The following is an 18,904-nucleotide window of genomic DNA, read 5'->3' on the forward strand; positions in this document are numbered from 1 at the left end:
AAATTGCAACAATGGATAAACCACAGACGAGCCTCTCATCCCCACCGATTAGAGGCCTGTGATTTCACCAGGATCTTGTTGCCCAAACGGACATCCTGGCAGCAGGAACGGATTTACAAAAAGTGCCAAATAGAAATTGGAAATCAGAAAAGACACAAAGCATCTCCCAACAGTGGAGTCCAAACAAAGTGCTTCATCTGGAGAATACTCAATCATTTCACTCCCATTAGACTACATGATTTTGAGAAAGTGCACTTTGAAAAATTAAATAATTTCTACTGAATTCTACAGCTCTGTTTTTTTTTTATTGGATCTATTATATACATTTATGACATATTTAATAAATGCAGTACTGTGGTGATATATTTTTATTTAGCCAAGGCCAGTGCTGCTGCCTTGACGTTTCCTGTTTTGCTAATTTAGACACATTAGGCACATTACAACCAGAGCTAACAGAGCTGGATTGACATTCACAGGAAGGGAAATCTATTCCCTAAAAGCAGTTACTCTTTTTCTAATAATTTAGATGTGATGATTAATGGTCCTGTGGCAGCAGAAGGCAGTTTGCCTGCTGCTGGGTCGTATCCAATGTTCCATTACACTGAGGAACTGAAATCAGTCAAGTTGAAAGTACTTAATAGTAAGCAACTGTAGTATTTTAAACTAGGACCTGATCAGTCAGTTTGCAGTGGTGTGATCTCGCACTGCTTTCTGGACCTGTATTTGTACTTGGCTCCATCAGGCCTCTTTTGTCTCTCTCGTAGCACATGTCTGTTAAACATTATGGAATGACAACCGGAAGAGTTGGCACATTGATACATCCTTTTAATTGTGAATGGGATTATTTAATAGAATCTGACTCTGTCACTTGTTCCCGGGGGCTTATATTTACATGAAGAAATGATGAACTGCACCTGTCTCGTATAATTTACAGTGCCATATATTAGCTTGTTCTCACAGACGAAGGATGCAGGCAGAAAACATGTACCTGAGACACTGTAGACATTGTAGCTCTCCCATCTCCCATCCAACCTAGTTAAACAGGCATGCAATATTTTCGTCAACTTTAGCAGCATAATAAAAATCTTCTGGCTCCCACAGCTTAGAGTCTGCAGTGCCGTGCCTGCTGCATGTCAGATCGCAGTGCCTGCAAGCTGGCACTTCAACGCTGGCTGCCTGGCGTGCACAAATCCTTATGGCAAAAAAAGCTGTGCAAACATCTGATTCATAACGTGCATGTGAGTCGCAATGATGCTCTGACACCTAAACACATAAACAGCAAAAGTAGACACACAAACACATAAGCTGGGAGTGTATGCAGCTGGTGAAGGGTAAGCGGAGAAGGGAAGAAGATTATAGAGCAGGCACAACGGCACTGACTCTCTCTGAGTGACTGTATGAATAAGAATAAGAAAGCCAGCGGTTGAAATAAGAGGAGGGCAGTGTGTGTATTCATGCATGCATGCATACTCCTCATGTGTTTGTGGCTATATGTATGTGTGTGTGTGTATTCTTTTTATTTATGTTTAGAACAGTAAGAGAGGAGGAAGGACAGTATGGAGTGAAAAACTGGGGCCAGGGAGAAATTTAGAGGGGTAAGAGAGTAAGGTGCTGCTCTTATCTGCAGATAATGTGATGGTAAAAAGCTGAGCACTACCGTTAGTGTGTGTGTGTGTGTGTGTTGCTCGGAGAGAATAGCGGGAAGAGGCATGTGTGCATGCGCCGAGTGGAATACGAATGCCCCGTTTTTATAAAAGACTGCAGGGAGCTGATGTTAAGTCTTGTGTAAAAATTGACTAATGTTAACCTTCAAAATGGTGGGACTGACTGTATGTTTAAGGCAGCTGACCTCATATACTGTGCATGTTCTAGTGTATTTTCTTGAATTGGCTAATCAGATGTGAATGAGTGTCTTCTTTCTCCACAGAAACATTCAGAGCTCAGTGAGCCAATATTTGTTCATTTGCAGTAAATCCACAACAAGCTGTACTTTGCCTTTCTAGAGATGGGACAGATATTTTTGACTGCGATTCAGTTCCTCTCATTTCTCAGTTGCCGCTTATTTTATTGGCTTACCAGAGCTGATTTGCATAACAATATATCATGTATCAGTAAACACACAGTGTCACACCCATGGTGTTGTTCCAGTCTTGGGGTTTTTGTCACTTGAGTGTGAATGGACAGTCACAGAGGCCATGACTTTGCTTGTGTGATGTTAACACTGTGAGACTCTGTCTCCTTGTGTAGTGTGCTGCTTTACTATTGAATTTGTCATTTGGTTGTTATGTGTGTATGTGCATGTTTAGCACATGTCGTACATGTGTGTGTGTGTGTGTGTGTTTGAGGACACTCAGGACTTAGAGCACAGACCAGTTGTTTTTTAGGGCAACTCATTGCTGAAAAAAAAAGAAGTAAAAATGAGATTTGCTGACCTTGCTGGCTTCTGTGTTGCTGGAATTTAGTAGAAGTTAGGTTAAATTTTAGAGCCAGAAATGAAGAATGAATGAATGAAGACTGAAGAATATTTTTTTCTTAATTGTTTAGGCATCTTTTCTTCCCCAGCTTGTCTACTTTTTCACATTCTGCCTGTCTATTCTGTTAAAATTTTTTGCTGTCCAGTTGCATCATATATCAGCACTACAGCGCTCAAGCTAATCTCTCACCCTGCTTCTGAGGTGTCTGCACCATGCAGTGTCATTATCTGGCACTGTGTGTTGAGGTAATCCCTCTATCAGCCCAAATACCGTCATTATGAGCTAATGATGAGCTAAATCCTGACCAGTCCAGCTCCCTTCTTTCCTCGACAGTCTGTTTATGTCCCAGTGAGACAGAGTGCGCCACCCCAATCAAGCTGCAGGAATGTGCAGTGTTTATAAAGCATCTACACTTTAAGATGGTAGTATGCTGGACTGAAATGTAGCAGTTTTCTCCAGATGTGTCTCCACTAATGAAGCAGGATGAGGAATTTTATTTTATTATTATTTTTTTTTATTTTGTTCCTTTTTATGTTTACATTTATCTTTATGTCAGAGCTATTAATTATTAGGTCATTATATTTTACATCCCATTTAATAGAAACCGCTGTATATTAAAGCCTGACAATCTGTTATGCTTGTTTACTGTTGAACAGTCATTTTAAGCAGCACTAGTGGTGTAGCTATGGATGTTTTGGTTTATTCTGTTTGTTTGGTTAGTTAACCTCTTAGGTCCAGGCTGAAATATCTCTACACTTCTGAATGCATTGCCATCATTTTTTTTGCAGACATTCAGGGTTTTCATATATTGACTCAGTGTGACTGTAGTAATTTCATGTGTTTCTTGTTACTGCCACACTGATGTTTACAGCAGCTACTGAACATTTTTGTCAGTGCTTCTTTTTCTTTTAATTGAAAACTGGGCATCAACAAGTCAAAATGTCCAATATGTCTTTATCATAAAAGCAAATTAGATTTTCATCAGATTTAGCTGCACTTTGTGTTTAGTCCTATTTAGCAAATGTGAGTATACACGCATGCGAACCTAAGATAGTAAATGTTACCTTCTAAATATCAGTATACGAGTCTTTGTGAGCACGTTAGCATCCATTTTCATAACCACTTATCCAGCTCAGGATCGTGACAGGATGCCACATCATTTGATAGAAATGAAAATTATGAACCTATAGAGGCTGAATTCAAAAACACCCCAAAAATCAAAGTGAACACATTGATGCAGCAGGCTAGTCCATTTTGCTGAAATTTCATTGCAGCAACTCAAAATGGTATTCAGTAATTTGTATTCATGCTTGTAAGCATGCCTGACAACATCAGGACAGGCTCCTAACGAAACAACGGATGGTGTCCTGGGGGATCTCCTTCCAGATCTGGACCAGGACATCACTGAGCTCCTGCACAGTCTGAGGTGCAACCCGGTGGTGTCAGACAGACTGAAACATAATGTCCCAGAGGTGTTTTATTGGATTGAGATCAGCCGAGTGTGGGGACCAGTCAGTGGTATCAATTCCATCATCCGGCAGGAACTGCCTGCATACTCTCACCACATGAGGCTGGGCATTGTCTTGCATCAGGGGGGAACCCAGGATCCACTGCACCAGCGTAGGGTCTGACAATGGGTCCAGGGATTTCATCCCGGCACCTAATGGCAGTCCAGGTTGCCTAGTCTGTAGAGGATATGCCTCCCCAGACCATCACTGACCCACCCCCAAACCGCTCATGCTGAACAGTGTTACAGGCAGCATAACACTCTTCATGGTTTCTCTAGACCCTTTCAAGTCTGTCACATGTGCTCAGGGTGAAATTACTCTCATCTGTGAAAACTAGAGGACGTTGAGCCCTCAGGCTACCTGATAAAGTCTGTTTCTGACTGTTTGGTCAGACAAACAGACAAGCCAGTGGCCTACTGGAGATCATTTTGTAGGGCTCTGGCAGTGCTCATCCTATTCCTCCTTGTACAAAGGAGCAGATCTACGGCCCTGTCCAGCTCTCCTAGAGTAACTGCCTTTCTCCTGGAATCTCCTCTATGCTCCTGAGACTGTGCTGGGAGACACAGCAAACCTTCTGGCAGTGACACATTGATGTACCATCCTGGAGGAGTTGGTCTATCTGTGCAGCCTCTGTAGGGTCCAGGTATCGCCTCATGTTACCAGTAGTGACACTGACACTAGCCAAATGCAAAACTAATGAACAGTCAGAAAAGATGAAGAGGGAAACAATGTCAGTGGCCTCCACCTGTAAAACCATTCCTGTTGTGGGAGTTGTCTCATTGTTGCCCCTTTAGTGCACCTGTTATTAATTTAATTAACACCAAAGCAGCTGAAACTGATTCACAACTCCTTCTGCCACTTAACTCACCAGATCAATATCCCAGAAGTTTAGTTGACTTGATGCTGTATTCTGGTTAAAGTGTTTTTTTTGTTTTTTTTTTATCGCTATATTATGGACTATATCTAGAATGTAAACTGCTCCTTCTGCCAAGGAGCAGTTTACATTTACGTCTCACCACACTCATAGGCAGAGAAACCTTTAATTAGATGAAAAGGTGTGTGTTCCTCAAGGGTCTGGGGTGATGGGTCACCTTTTTAACAAAGGGGACCTGAGAGTGTGCTCCAACATCAAGGATCACGCTCCTGGGCCTCTCCAAGGAAGTCTATGCTAGCGTACTGGAGAATCCACTGATCAGCTGAACCTCAGTTCCAGGAGGAACAATGAGGTTTTTGTCCTTGTCATGGATTAATGTACCAGCACTTTACCCTCTCAAGGATAACTGTAGATCTGTGGGAGTTTGGCGTCATTAGGGGTCATTTGATCATGTCCCTCAGGGTGTCCTGTTGGGAGTATGTCAGGAGTATGGGGCATTGGACCTGTTGCTACAGGCTATTTGTTTCCTGTACCAGTACCAGTGGTGATGGATGGATGGAAATTATTAAATGTGGATGCTTCATACACATTTTCAGTTTGTTAGTACAGGAGATTGATCCAATCACCACAGTTTTATGGTGGTTTCACCAGTTTAGTAAATGACTAAATGTAAAAGTGTCGTGGTCCTGGGTCCTTTGACCCAGCATTCTTATTTGTATTTAGTTTTGAACTGTGTTTTTCCTTTGTAGCTTCCTTTGTTTCTGTTCTGGGTTGTGTTTTGTTTTTTCCCAGTGTTGTATGTCAAGTCTGCGTTCCTGTCTCCGTCTAGTTGTTTCCTGTTTTATTTTGAGTCTTCTGTTCCCCGTGTCTTGTGTTCTGTTTTACTTTGTGTCATTAGTATTATGTTGTTCACCTGTGTTTCCCAGATGTGTCTGCTTCCCTCATCAGCCCTCATGTATTTAAGTCTTGAGTTTCCCCTGCTTGTTGTTCGTGTCCTTGTCCTCATCATTCCTCCCATCATAGTGTTTCCTGCTGTATGCCTTTCTGTCCATGACTAAGTTTTTACTGCTGGCCCTGCCCAGTTCAGTTTCCCTGTGTTTTCCAGCAAGAAAAGCTGAGATTCTGAGTTCAAGTCTGTCCCTGGTGTCTGCATATTGGGGTCCTTATCTGCCCCGCACACAGCAGTACATGACAAAAAGATAGTCACTTTCTTGATTTCTGTTCCTGAGTTACGGCTTGAATAAAGGTCAGAAAAGTGTTGCACTGTTAACCTTTCAGATATAAAATGTCATCACTTAATAATTTTATCCTATTAGTCATTTGTGTGGATTACACAGCAGTGGGGAATAAGTTTTATTACAGTAGAAGTCTTTCTGAAAGTGCTGTAACTAAGTTTAAGGATCTAATTCCTTCATTGTTATGCTCTTCAGTGCCATGTGCCAACACAGTGCAGAGCAGCTACCTAAACTCTGTTCCCAGTGAGGTCGATTATCTCGTCAATAGTTTTACATCCTCACTGCGTATAACTTTGGATACTGTGGCTCCTCTGAAAAGGAAAGCTTCAAATCAGAAGTGCCTGACTCCGTGGTATAATTCACAAACGCACAGCTTAAAGCAGATAACCCGAAAGCTGGAGAGGGAATGGCGGCGTCTCACTAAATTAGAAGATGCACATTTAGCCTGGAAAAAGAGTTTGTTGCTCTATAAAAAAGCCCTCCGTAAAGCTAGGACATCTTACTATTCATCATTAATTGAAGAAAATAAGAACAACCCCAGGTTTGTTTTCAGCACTGTAGCCAGGCTGACAAAGAGTCAGAGCTCTGTAGAGCCGAGTATTCCTTTCACTTTAACTAGTAGTGACTTCATGGATTTCTTTACAAATAAAATTTTAGACATTAGAGAAAAAATTATTCATAACCATCTCAAAGATTATTCTTCATGTTCGGCTGCTTTCAGCACTGCTGGTATTTGTTTAGACTCTTTTGCTCCAGTTGATCTTTCTGAGTTAACTTCAATAGTTACTTCCTCCAAACCAACAACATGTTTATTAGATCCCATTCCTACTAGACTGTTCAAAGAAGTCTTTCCAATTATTGATGCTTCAATCTTAAAAAAGATCATCCATCCGCTTACGCACATCCTGTTAAGGGTCGCGGGGGGGCTGGAGCCTATCCCAGCTGTCATAGGGCGAGAGGCAGGGTACACCCTGAACAAGTCGCCAGCCTGTTGCAGGGCCAACACAGAGGGACAGACGACCTTTCACACTCACATTCATGCTCTCATTCACACCTATGGGCAATTTAGATTAGCCAATTAACCTAACCCCAGTAAGTGCATGTCTTTGGAATGTGGGAGGAAACCGGAGTACCCAGAGGAAACCCACGCAAGCACGGGGAGAACATGCAAACTCCACACAGAGAGAGGGAGAGGCCTGGGCCAAGGTGGAATCGAACCCAGGCCTTCCAGATGGTATTCTAACTGTGAGGCAGCAGTGCTAACCACTACTCCACCGTGCTGGTTAAAAAAGATCAATCAGTCTTTATTAGTTGGCTATGTACCACAGACCTTCAAGGTGGTTGTAATTAAACCTCTACTTAAAAAGCCATCACTTGACCCAGCTGTCTTAGCTAATTATAGACCAATCTCCAACCTTCCTTTTCTCTCAAAGATTCTTGAAAGAGTAGTTGTAAAACAGCTAACTGATCATCTGCAGAGGAACAGTTTATTTGAAGAGTTTCAGTCAGGTTTCAGAATTCGTCACAGTACAGAAACAGCATTAGTGAAGTTCTTCTTACAGCCTCTGACAGTGGACTCATCTCTGTGCTTGTCCTGTTGGACCTCAGTGCAGCTTTTGATACTGTTGACCATAACATTTTATTACAGAGATTAGAGCATACTATAGGTATTAAAGGTACTGCACTGCAGTGGTTTGAATCATATTTATCTAATAGACTCCAATTTATTCATGTAAATGGGGAGTCTTCTTCAGACAGTAAGGTTATTTATGGAGTTCCACAGGGTTCTGTGCTAGGACCAATTTTATTTACATTATACATGCTTCCCTTAGGCAGTATTATTAGAAGGCACTGCATCAATTTTCATTGTTATGCAGATGATACTCAGCTTTACCTATCAATGAAGCCAGATGACACACATCAATTAATTAAACTGCAGGAATGTCTTAAAGACATTAAGGCCTGGATGACCTCTAATTTCAGCTTCTAAATTCAGATAAAACTGAAATTCTTGTATTCGGCCCCACAAATCTTAGAAACATGGTGTCAAACCAGATACTTACTCTGGATGGCATTACTTTGGCCTCCAGTAACACTGTGAGAAATCTTGGAGTCATTTTTGACCAGGATATGTCCTTCAATGCACATATTAAACAAATATGTAGGGCCGCTTTTTTGCATTTGCGCAATATTTCTAAAATTAGAAACATCCTTTCTCAGAGTGATGCTCAAAAGCTAATTCATGCATTTATTACTTCTAGGGTGGACTTTTGTAATTCATTATTATCAGGCTGTCCTAAAAGCTCCCTGAAAAGCCTTCAGCTGATCCAAAATGCTGCAGCTAGAGTACTGACAGGGACTAGAAAGAGAGAGCATATTTCTCCCATATTGGCTTCTCTTCATTGGCTCCCTGTTAAATCCAGAATAGAATTTAAAATCCTTCTCCTCACATACAAGGTCTTGAATAATCAGGCCGCATCTTATCTCAAAGAACTCATAGTATCATATCACCCCAACAGAGCACTTTGCTCTCAGACTGCTGGCTTACTTGTGGTTCCTAGGATACTTAAGAGTAGAATGGGAGGCAGAGCCTTCAGCTTTCAGGCGCCTCTTCTGTGGAACCAGCTTCCAGCTTGGATTCGGGAGACAGACACCCTCTCTATTTTTAAGATTAGGCTTAAAACTTTCCTTTATGATAAAGCTTATAGTTAGGGCTGGATCAGGTGACCCTGAACCATCCCTTAGTTATGCTGCTATAGGCCTAGTCTGCTGGGGGGTTCACATAATGCACTGTTTCTCATTCACCTTATTTACTTTGTTTATACTCCACTCTGCATTTAATCATTAATTGTTATTAATCTCTGGCTCTCTTCCACAGCATGTCTTTCTCTCCCCTCAGCCCAACTGGTCGCGGCAGATGACTGCCCCTCCCTGAGCCTGGTTCTGCTGGAGGTTTCTTCCTGTTAAAAGGGAGTTTTTCCTTTCCACTGTCGCCAAGTGCTGCTCATAGGGGATCGTTTTGACTGTTGGGTTTTCTCTGTATTATTGTAGGGTCTTTACCCACAATACAAAGCGCCTTGAGGTGACTGTTTGTTGTGATTTGGCGCTATATAAATAAAATTGAATTGAATTGTAAAAATTTGCCATGATTAGCAAAATAATTCTTGAGTTATGGCCTAAAATGGGTTTTGTGAGGTCACAGTGACCCTCGACCACCAAAATCGAATCTATTCACCCTGAAGTCCAGTTGAATGCTTATGTTTCCTCAAGGCATTTCTGACACTGATGGACAACCTTAAAACATGACTCCAGCTACAGCTGTCCCTGGCACAAAATACACTTAGACTTAAATGAAAGTAAAGATAAAATAAAATTATTAACCAAGTGGCTTGAAGGTAGAATTATTATGGAGACTGGTGTATTCAGAAAAGGCCTTTTTTTATTCACCATTTCTGAGTTTGCTGGATGGAATCTGGACTGGGTTCCACACCCATAATGACCATAGATTACATAAACAGAGAAATTTTAGAACAAGCCAACTTTAACAAATACAGGCCTCAAGTGTTCGGTGTAAGGTATGTGGGTGGTCAGAGCGCAGTGCCAGCTAGAAAAGAGTTTGCTTGTGTGTTTTTGTAAACTATTGTGGATCCATAGAATTGGGTTGTTTGTTGATGTTTTGTAGGAGCGTGGGAGTGGGAGCACCTCCAGGAGGCCCTGGAAGAGAAGCTGAAGAACTCGCTCGCTGTGGCTCAGCTTATGGATCGCATACGATCCCTCATCGGCAGAGAAAGGGTGAGTACAAATTTCATGATAGTAAAAATCTTGTTTAAGACTCGACTTTGTGTATGACATGGATACCCAGCTGTTATTAATAAAGAGGTTAAATAATTTTAATGGGTCAAATCTGCTCTTTGAATGTATAAACACGTGTTTTGTGGTTGCAGACTAAGAGTGTCTTAATTAGTATGACTTGTTTGGAAACAGCACAGTAATAATGTGGTTATAATTAGAATATTTACATAATTGCTGCCTGTAATCACCTCTCAGATACTGTGGGAATTAGCACAAAGTAAACAACAGATACTCTCTAAGGCGCAAAAGCACAACACAAGAACACATGACACTAAAATTATGTTAGTGACTGCAGCGTCACATCTTTAATGTATTGTGGCTATTTAGAAGAGACTACATTTTTATGCTACAAAGCAGCAGGGTTTAATATTTAGATGGGATAAGGAGATGTGACATGGCTGTGTCTGACAAGCCTTTGGCACCATGCATGGCCTACCAACCCATCTGGATGGAACTAGGTCTTCTACCTGAGGCGCTGTTGAGACGAGCTGACACACCGAGATGGCCGGGCCACTTTAACGCAATGAGACACCCTAATGTCCTATCATGATTTGATCGCATTATCTCCAGCACCTCCAGGTAATCTGAATCTGTGAGACCTGTAGAAATTAGCTTTCCATAAGTTTTACATAAGCTTTAACTGATTTATGAAATCACAGCCCTTTGCTTTTGTTTCTGCCTCCAACTTGAACTGTGTTTGTTGAAGGTACTCTCTCTCTCTGTGAAATTATGGAGTTCTTTGCGCTCCAGTTGACTGAGAAAGGTCACATAGTGGTAATGGGATGCTTTGACGACACTCTTTTGGGGACTTAAATCCACATGTGTGCATACACTTTACAAAAAATACACACACGCACGCACGCACGCAAGCAAACACACACACACAGACAGCTTTTCTTATCCTGCCAGTTTCACCCGCTGTGCTGTACAGAATACATGAATGTGTTGATAATAGAGAGTTTGGACTGCCGTCTGCTTCTCTCTGTGTTCGGTGTTAGCCAGTTCCACTTGTGACATTCTTGGCGTTGCAGTTTGAGTATGTTTGGGTACTGCTAAGCAAGACTGGCAGAGACGCAATTAGTATTCCATGGGGGAGGTGGGACTGATGCACAGAATGGCAACTGTGCTGGTAACGAGTACCTGACGTGCAGCAGAGGACTTTCAGCTCTCACTGGCCGATTCTTTTGGCTTTGTCTTTGTGTGTGTGTGTGTGTGTGTGTGTGTGTGTGTGTGTGTGTGTGTGTGTGTGTGTGTGTGTGTGTGTGTGTGTGTGTGTGTGCGTGTGCGTGTGTGGGTGTGTGCGCACAGGGCACCAGGGACACACCAAGTGCGAGGGCAGCTCAGCTTGGTCCCCAGACTCTCGTCAACCTCTTCAATTCTCCTCTGTACTCTGATGTCATCTTCATGGTGCAAGGTGGGTTCATGCTGATCCTATTAGACACACACACACACACACACACACACACACATTTGCAAATGTATGTCACACAGCAGAGGAAGGTCACATTTTATTTGCTGTGATTGAATTATGATCTCGGTCCCCGGCCCGGTCATCCATTTGGAGGCAAAATAAGATCAGCAGCCCCAGTGATGGGCTCTCTTCCATTCCAGTCGTGTTTCATCTCAACAAAATCTCTTTAGCATTCAGCATTTCTCTATGAAACAGAGAAATATAGAAATAATGCTAAAAAGCCTCTCCTAATCGATATTTATCTCATAAAAAAGTGCAGTGAGCTTTTCTTGTCCTTGCATCCTTTAGCTGTGTGTTTAACTCTTGGAGGTCATGGAGAAAAATCTGTCCTGTTAATGGCACCTTATGACACAATTAATTGTTTCCTGTTAGTTTAAATGGCCATTTGTGACTGATTGCTCATTACAAGCCAAGCCACTTCTGCTATATTAGTAGGAATGTTTGACTGATAAAAGCTTGTTAAAAATCATTCAATATTAGCTTGTTTTCATTGTGGCCGTTGAAGTTTTTCATGCCAACAGATGCATTTTGTCCTTGTACTTTAGGATTAAACACATTATTCACAAACTCTCCACACTCTTTGACCACTGAAAGTCCTCAGAGTAAGTCCAACTCTACGTGTTCATTTTCTATGAATGCGTGTGGTGTAGGGAGTGTACTGCCAGCCCACCGGGCAGTGTTGGTAGCCCGCTGCGATGTCATGGCGGCCATGTTCAGTGGGAAGTATGCAGAGGCTCGGAGCCGAGTGGTGCCCATCCACGGCGTTTCTTCAGACACCTTCCTGTCTTTCCTAGAGTACCTCTACACTGATTCCTGCTGTCCTGGTGAGTTTCCTTCACTCAGTCAGCTGCAGACATAACTGTACTGATATGACCACTGTCTTGCTGTATACAGTAGGACTAATGACTACATTAAGCTTGCTAAAATATGGTTTTATTGCTTCATTTAATGGGGGGACGATGGATCTGAACAGATTTCTGCTTCATTTTTGACTGAGATGAAAGTTGCGTAAATATATCATGAATCCGATCAGTGTAATTACAGCAGCCCTTTGATACAGTTTTGGAAATGTCAACAATTGGAAATAGAAACAATCACCATCACCAATTATAAAACACTTGAGAGAGGTATGTGAGCTTCTTCTCTGGGCTCCCCTCGCTTAACACAGACCCAAACTCAGATGACAAGTCCCATCAGCCATCTGTGTGACTGCCACATCCTGCCAGTGTCAGACTCAGGAGGTGCTCAGAGACCAGCGCTGAGCTTAAAATTAAATTAGATTTACTGATGACAAAAATCATCTCTTGGCATCACTGCATTTAATGGTGCCAAATCAGGGCCCCAGATGTCTTGTTTTTGTTTTCCTGTCACCATGTGACGCATTGTGTGTTATGTCTTCAAAGTAATTAGTGCTGGTAAGTCCCTCTGGTGATGGCAGCGAGCTTTAGGAAATTACATGCATAGAAATATAGCACACTGGAGGTGCTTCGACAGCATTAATATGGGAGTTATGGGAACATTAAAACTGCATTAACCAGTATTTTTAGAATTGACTCCATGTCATGTCAAAACTTTTTTAATAGTGTTGATCACATTTAAAATCTTTTTCTTCTTGCTCTTCTTTCATAACTGTGAGCGATTTACACGCATACACAGACCCCATATTAACCTTTTAGAGTCAGTGTAAAAGATTAATGAACGCTCACATATTTTTGTGGATTTATTCTAATTCTAAAATGTGAGTGTATATTGATTTTTATCATCGTCATTATATTTATGTGATATTCATGTTGGCCTGGCTCTGCTACAACTCCTGCCTTCCAGGCTAGTTAAAACAATTTTGTAAGCTGGTTTTTATTCTGTGTATTTGAGTTTTTCTGCCCCCTAATGTTAAAAGATCCGTCAGTGCAGCTGTGAATGACAAGTGTTTGCTGGAGCCTCTAAATCAGCCTGTATCTAATGTGGACCTTTATAAATACAGATTGAGAAAGAATAATGTTCTTTGTTCATTGACAAGAAATATTAAAATTATAACTGTAATGTACAGTTGCAGAGTGATTGTCCTCACAACACTAACTGTCACCCTCGTTTGGAGCATTATATAACAAAGCTGCTGAATAGACAATGCAAAGCTACAGAATGATCAGTTCTGAATAACAAGCTCTCTGCAGCTGACAATCCCATTATTCTGTGGCATGAGAGCTTTTGGTGAAAAAAAATTATGGGAAAAAAAAACTTTAACAAGCAGTCCTTAAGATCCAGCTTAGGTTAGGGTACGACAAGGGAGCGTTTTCCAGAGATACAGCTTCAGGTTGAGTCATGGAAACAGGAAATTAAAGCCATGAAATAGCTTCAGAGGCTGCAACCGCTGTAGTGTTATGTAAGAGCTCAGCGCTCAAGGTCAAAACAAGGTAATTCCACCAGTAGCAGCAAAAAAAAAAAAAACGAAGGGTGCGAAATCAAAGCTTGAGTGCCGTCAGATTATTTCTTTCAGATAAATAATGCATACTGTACATATGAGGGATGCAGTGTTAATGCTCACTTGGGTGATTGTGCAGTCACATAGAACAAACCTTCTTGTTTTGCTGCTGCTGCTGCTCAGCTGACAGTTCAGCTGCGGCCTGTCAGGGACGCACACAGAATTAGCGCTCATGAGTGAGTGAAGGATGCTGAAGGTGGTGTTTGACATAAACGACAGGAATCGGGTTGCATCAGGGGTAATTTGATTTGACATTTTGACATTACAGAATAAGATCAGCACCATCTCATGCTTGCTGCATGCAAGCGTGTAATTTGACAGCACAGAAAGAGCGATGGGTAATTATTTATTTGAGCATTAAGCGATTTGACTTAGGAGCTTTAATTAAATTCACAAGCCGCTGAGATTTGATGTTAATATCTGATGACGAAATGTGTACACTGTGGTGCCATTTGTTGCATCAAGAGTGGTACTGTTGGCTGATATTAGTATATTACGTTTTCAAGGATGTAAAAGGATTTATAAATTAATTCATAATGTTTGTATTCTTGGTTTGTGATTAAAAAATTTAAGAGCTTCATTTAAATTAAATTAAAATTTATTGTAAATCACTTTGTCAGCAATATTTAAGAGCAGTCTTTAACATTTGATACTGTAGCCCAGCTAGTCTCCTCCTTTACTGCCCGTATTTTGCCTATAAATTTCATCCATTGCCTCTTTATTATACAAGCAGCAGTCACAGAGCAACTTTCCCTTTTTAGCTTTCTTTTTTGGCCAGCCCTTGAAGTAATTTGACTCTTTAAATTGAGCAAGTCACCAACTTTGTGTACAGTTTAACAGGTAGGACAGCTGCCTACTTCTCAGAAATGTGGCTTATGTTCTTACAGTTCATCAAAAAAGGGAGGGGGAATTGCGAGCTGGTTTCAGATCCATCATGTGTCTGAGCTTATTAATCCTTTTGTCAGCTCTTGTCCAACAGTTGCAAAACAAACATCAAACTCATGGCAGAGGAGTTACCTAGTTGAGTCACATGCAGTCCTTTTGTCTATTTTGTTTTTACACTATGATCATGAATAACTAAATTGATTTAAAAAAAAAATCATACCTATAAGTACAACCAATATTGGCATTGATGTGAATGAAATCCATGCCTAGAACTAAAACAATAAAGGTGTGGTCTTTAAAATGACATCAGTCTTCTGAATGATCCTAAAATGCTTTGTGAGAAATGAAAGCAACAGCAGAGCTGAGCGATCATTTTTTATGCTGTGTGCTGTTTTGGGAGCAGCTGAGCATTCAGCCGTATCACCCCTGTGTGTGCTGTGCAAATCCAAACCAAACCATGTCAAATAATGTCAAGTTTAAAATTCTGCTCGAAGTTGCTCGGACTGATGAGACTTATGTGTTTGGAATTTGTTCTTTAGATTCAAATTGTGTGTAAAATAGACCCAAATTGCTTTTATTGTGACAATGTATAATTGATTTAAGCTCTGCAATCCCAGTCTGGCTCTATAACCAAGTGAGTGATTTTTTTTTTTTTTTTTTTTTTTCCTTTTGAGCAGAAATCATAAAAACATTTCAATGTCAGGGAGCTTTTATAAGCCCTAATAAATTCTGCGTCTTTAAGAATTTATCCAGCTATTATACATCTTGGATCTGATTTACATCGGTTTAATGTATGTATAATTTCTTCACACTATATAAATTAAAAAATGCAATATTTCACTCATTATGCGATATTATTGTGATATACTGTGATTTATCACATTTTTTCCACTGCAAGTTAGGTCCTAAAAGTTAAAGTTTGTCAGTATCTGTTTTACCCAATAAGATAAAGTTGTCTGACTTCAGTTTTCTTGCTGCAAAATGAGATTATCAACACTGTCACTAAAACCTGCCATAAATGTTGCCATAAGACAGTCAGTCTGCAATTGAATTGGGTCAAGTTGGCAATTGAATGCAGTCTGTTTCTGATGATATAGCAATTAACTGTGATAAATTGTTGAAAATCTATGTCTATGTTGCTGTCTACATAGGCAGAAAATCACATTTAACACAAATTCACATTTAACTATTACATTTGCACTCAGTAACCTTCTGTTCTGTGGGAATATAACCAGAATACAACCAACTGGCAGCCAGCTGAGTTGAGTCCCCTCGAGTTATACTCATTGTCAAAGACTCATTCAGACTGATGGCAACATGTTGCCAATCTGTCTTCATTTATAAATTAGACAGCAATTATTTCCAACCTTTTGACAATCTGACAGTGATTGCAGTCAGTCCAAGTCCAACTGCAACTGTTTGCAGAAACTTTGCTTACTTTCAGGTGAACTCTGCAATCCCACTGTGATCCAAAGTTGTCATGAATGTGCAACACCCTCAAGCTCTAGGCAACCATTTAGTCAACACAAGTTGCAGTCAGTTGGAGAATGTGTTCAATACAATAAATTATTTTTGTAGATGTAAGGAGGTTGGTGTACTATTTTTACTTGTGTGACTAAGCCATTAGCCTGCTCTGAATTAGGAGGTTGCTTTGTTAAGCTAAGTGTGTCCAGTGTTGGGGCGGTTTTTCAGTTGAGCCGATTTAATGTAAGTTTGCTTAGTTAACATTACCTCAGAATGCTGGTGCATGAGATGAGCCCTCCTGTTTATACTATTCCCAAAGTATTTAAATGTATTTAATAAAATATTGATATTTGGCATCCCTGTATCGCCACACATAATATCGCAATACTGTGTGCTGTACACTCCCCCCCCACACGCGCGCACACACACACACACTTGCACTCCTGGTAAGCAGCATCAGACAGTGCTGTGTGTGTTTGTGTGTCCAGCCAGTGTGCTGCAGGCCATGGCCGTGCTGGTTTGTGCCGAGATGTACCAGGTGAAACGACTCCAGCACCTATGTGAAGTCTGCGTCTGTGCTTACCTTCAGAGCATGCCCAGTAGAGAGCTCGCATCAACAGGTATCAGCGTAGTTCGACTACTCCGCAGGGCAAAGGTGAGTGAGGCTATAGAGCATCCAATTATTCAGCAGACAAAATTTAACACTTTAAACTGAAGAACTCTATCAAAAGTCCCAGTGCAATATTTTCTGATTGAAGCATAGTTTCTTGACCAGCACATGCCGTAAGGCTCCATCTATAGCAGATGTTCGTGATTACCTTTAGGAGAAGACTCGCTGTTATTTCACATACTGTCTGTGTTTCTATTGATTCTCAGTGCCACAATGCAGAGCAGCTCTATGTCTGGCTCCTCCACTTCATCGCCAACAACTACCTAATCTTCAGTCATAAACCTGACTTCCTGGAGCTCTCAGGTCAGTGTGAATTTTAATGGAACATCTTACTGTTTTAAACACTATTATGAGTAACCTTTTTGAGTAAGGGAGCAGCCTACACTGTTGTCTAAACTACCATGCTGATTAAGATTTATAATGCTTGAGAACAACAATTAAATGCTGTGAAATAAACAGTGAATGTTGGACATTCTTTTTGTCCCCACCAGACCATCCAACCAAAATCATAGACTGTATATAAAAGATAGAAATAGCCACAATCAAGATGTCTCATTTTGATAACCCAAATTGTGCATTTCTTTCTGTCCCAGCCTTTTTTTTTTTTTTTTTAAACTAGATGTCAAAGTGAGGGATCTAGCCGTGTCTTGTTTTTTGTTTGTATGTTCCCTATAAGCGGGAGTTTCCTAGTAAAGGTAAAAGAAGTTGAAACAATTTTTCTATTATAGATCAGTTCTATTGTATTCAGCCCAATTAAAGTTTAAGCCCAGTTAAATTCAATTCAGTCCAATTCAGTTTTATTTGTATAGTGCAAAGTCACAATAGCAGTCACCTCAAGCCCTTTATCCTGTAAGGTAATGACAATGTATGAGAGAAACCCAACAATCAGGTGATGCCCAATGAGCGAACATTTGGTGACAGTGGGAACGAAAAACTCACTTTTATCAGGAAGACACCAGGCCCAGGGAGGAGCAGCCATCTGCCATGACTGGTTAGGGGGGTAGGGGTGGTGGTGGTGGGGGTGAGGGTATGGTGGGTAATGTTTGTGATTTGTTTTTGTTCCGGTCCTAGTAACTGACTATATATATTTTTTTGTTTACTTTTCTTACTCCATTAGATAAATGAGGGAAGTTCTGTCTCCTTAGTCCCATCTTGTGGCTGCCCCACATGATGGGGCTTTGGCCAAGCAAACTTACATTTATTTTTATTTTTATTTTTGGCAATGCCTCAAGCTGTTTAGGTTATTTTGCCTTTTCTGCTTAAACAAAATAATTGCTGTTACTGAAACTGGCAAGTGGCTTCCTCCTCACATGTTTCCGTCACTGAGGTTAGCTGAGTCTTTTTATTTTAGTAGTTGTGGCTGTATCAGGCATAAATGGCTTCATTATATTATCAGTTCAGTGATGACATAATGAAGTCTTATTGGTTATCAACAGATGCATTCAGATTTGCAAATAATATATTCAGCCCAATGAATTGTGTTAAATTACTGGAACTGAAAAAATATCCCTTAAACACGAACTATGAAAAATGTCTGAATAGCCTTTTTTTGTGTCGACTGTCAAGTCATTTTATTTATATTACACCTTTAAAAAACAGAAGTTGACCCAAAGTGCTTTAAAAACTGGTGCATTTACATTTCAGGTCTCCAAAAAAAAAAAAAAAAAAAGTTTCGAAAAGCATGAAAAGCTGAAAGGTGTGTTTTGTTGTGTTAACTAATAATAATTAGTTAATTAGTTAATTGTGTTAACTAATTATTATAGTTAACACAATAATAATTAGTTAACACAACAAAATCACAGTGACTGAGTGTTCACTAAAATGTGTTCAGAATTTTCAGATTCATCTCATAATGACACTGCTCTCTCCTATATAAGCTGCTTTTATAAGTTAAAAGTATCAATATCCGTACTTGGTACCAAAATTTGTTGTATTGCTCATCACTACTGCAGCCTACATGGATCTGCTCAGTGCTGCTGAGTAACGTGACTG

At 40.5% G+C, this 18,904-nt stretch overlaps 1 protein-coding gene across 1 annotated transcript in view; it reads left to right on the forward strand.

The window, feature by feature from the left end:
* Positions 1-18,904, forward strand: part of rhobtb3 (Rho related BTB domain containing 3) — a 32,122-nt gene that overhangs the window by 9,785 nt on the left and 3,433 nt on the right. The window contains exons 8-12 of the mRNA XM_030730244.1: positions 9,774-9,883; positions 11,252-11,357; positions 12,065-12,238; positions 16,731-16,897; positions 17,119-17,215. Of these exons, the coding sequence (XP_030586104.1) occupies positions 9,774-9,883; positions 11,252-11,357; positions 12,065-12,238; positions 16,731-16,897; positions 17,119-17,215 (654 nt within the window). The remainder of the gene's footprint in view (positions 1-9,773; positions 9,884-11,251; positions 11,358-12,064; positions 12,239-16,730; positions 16,898-17,118; positions 17,216-18,904) is intronic.

This window comes from Archocentrus centrarchus, chromosome 5, assembly GCF_007364275.1.
Source record: "Archocentrus centrarchus isolate MPI-CPG fArcCen1 chromosome 5, fArcCen1, whole genome shotgun sequence".
NCBI classification, from domain to species: Eukaryota; Metazoa; Chordata; class Actinopteri; order Cichliformes; family Cichlidae; genus Archocentrus; species Archocentrus centrarchus.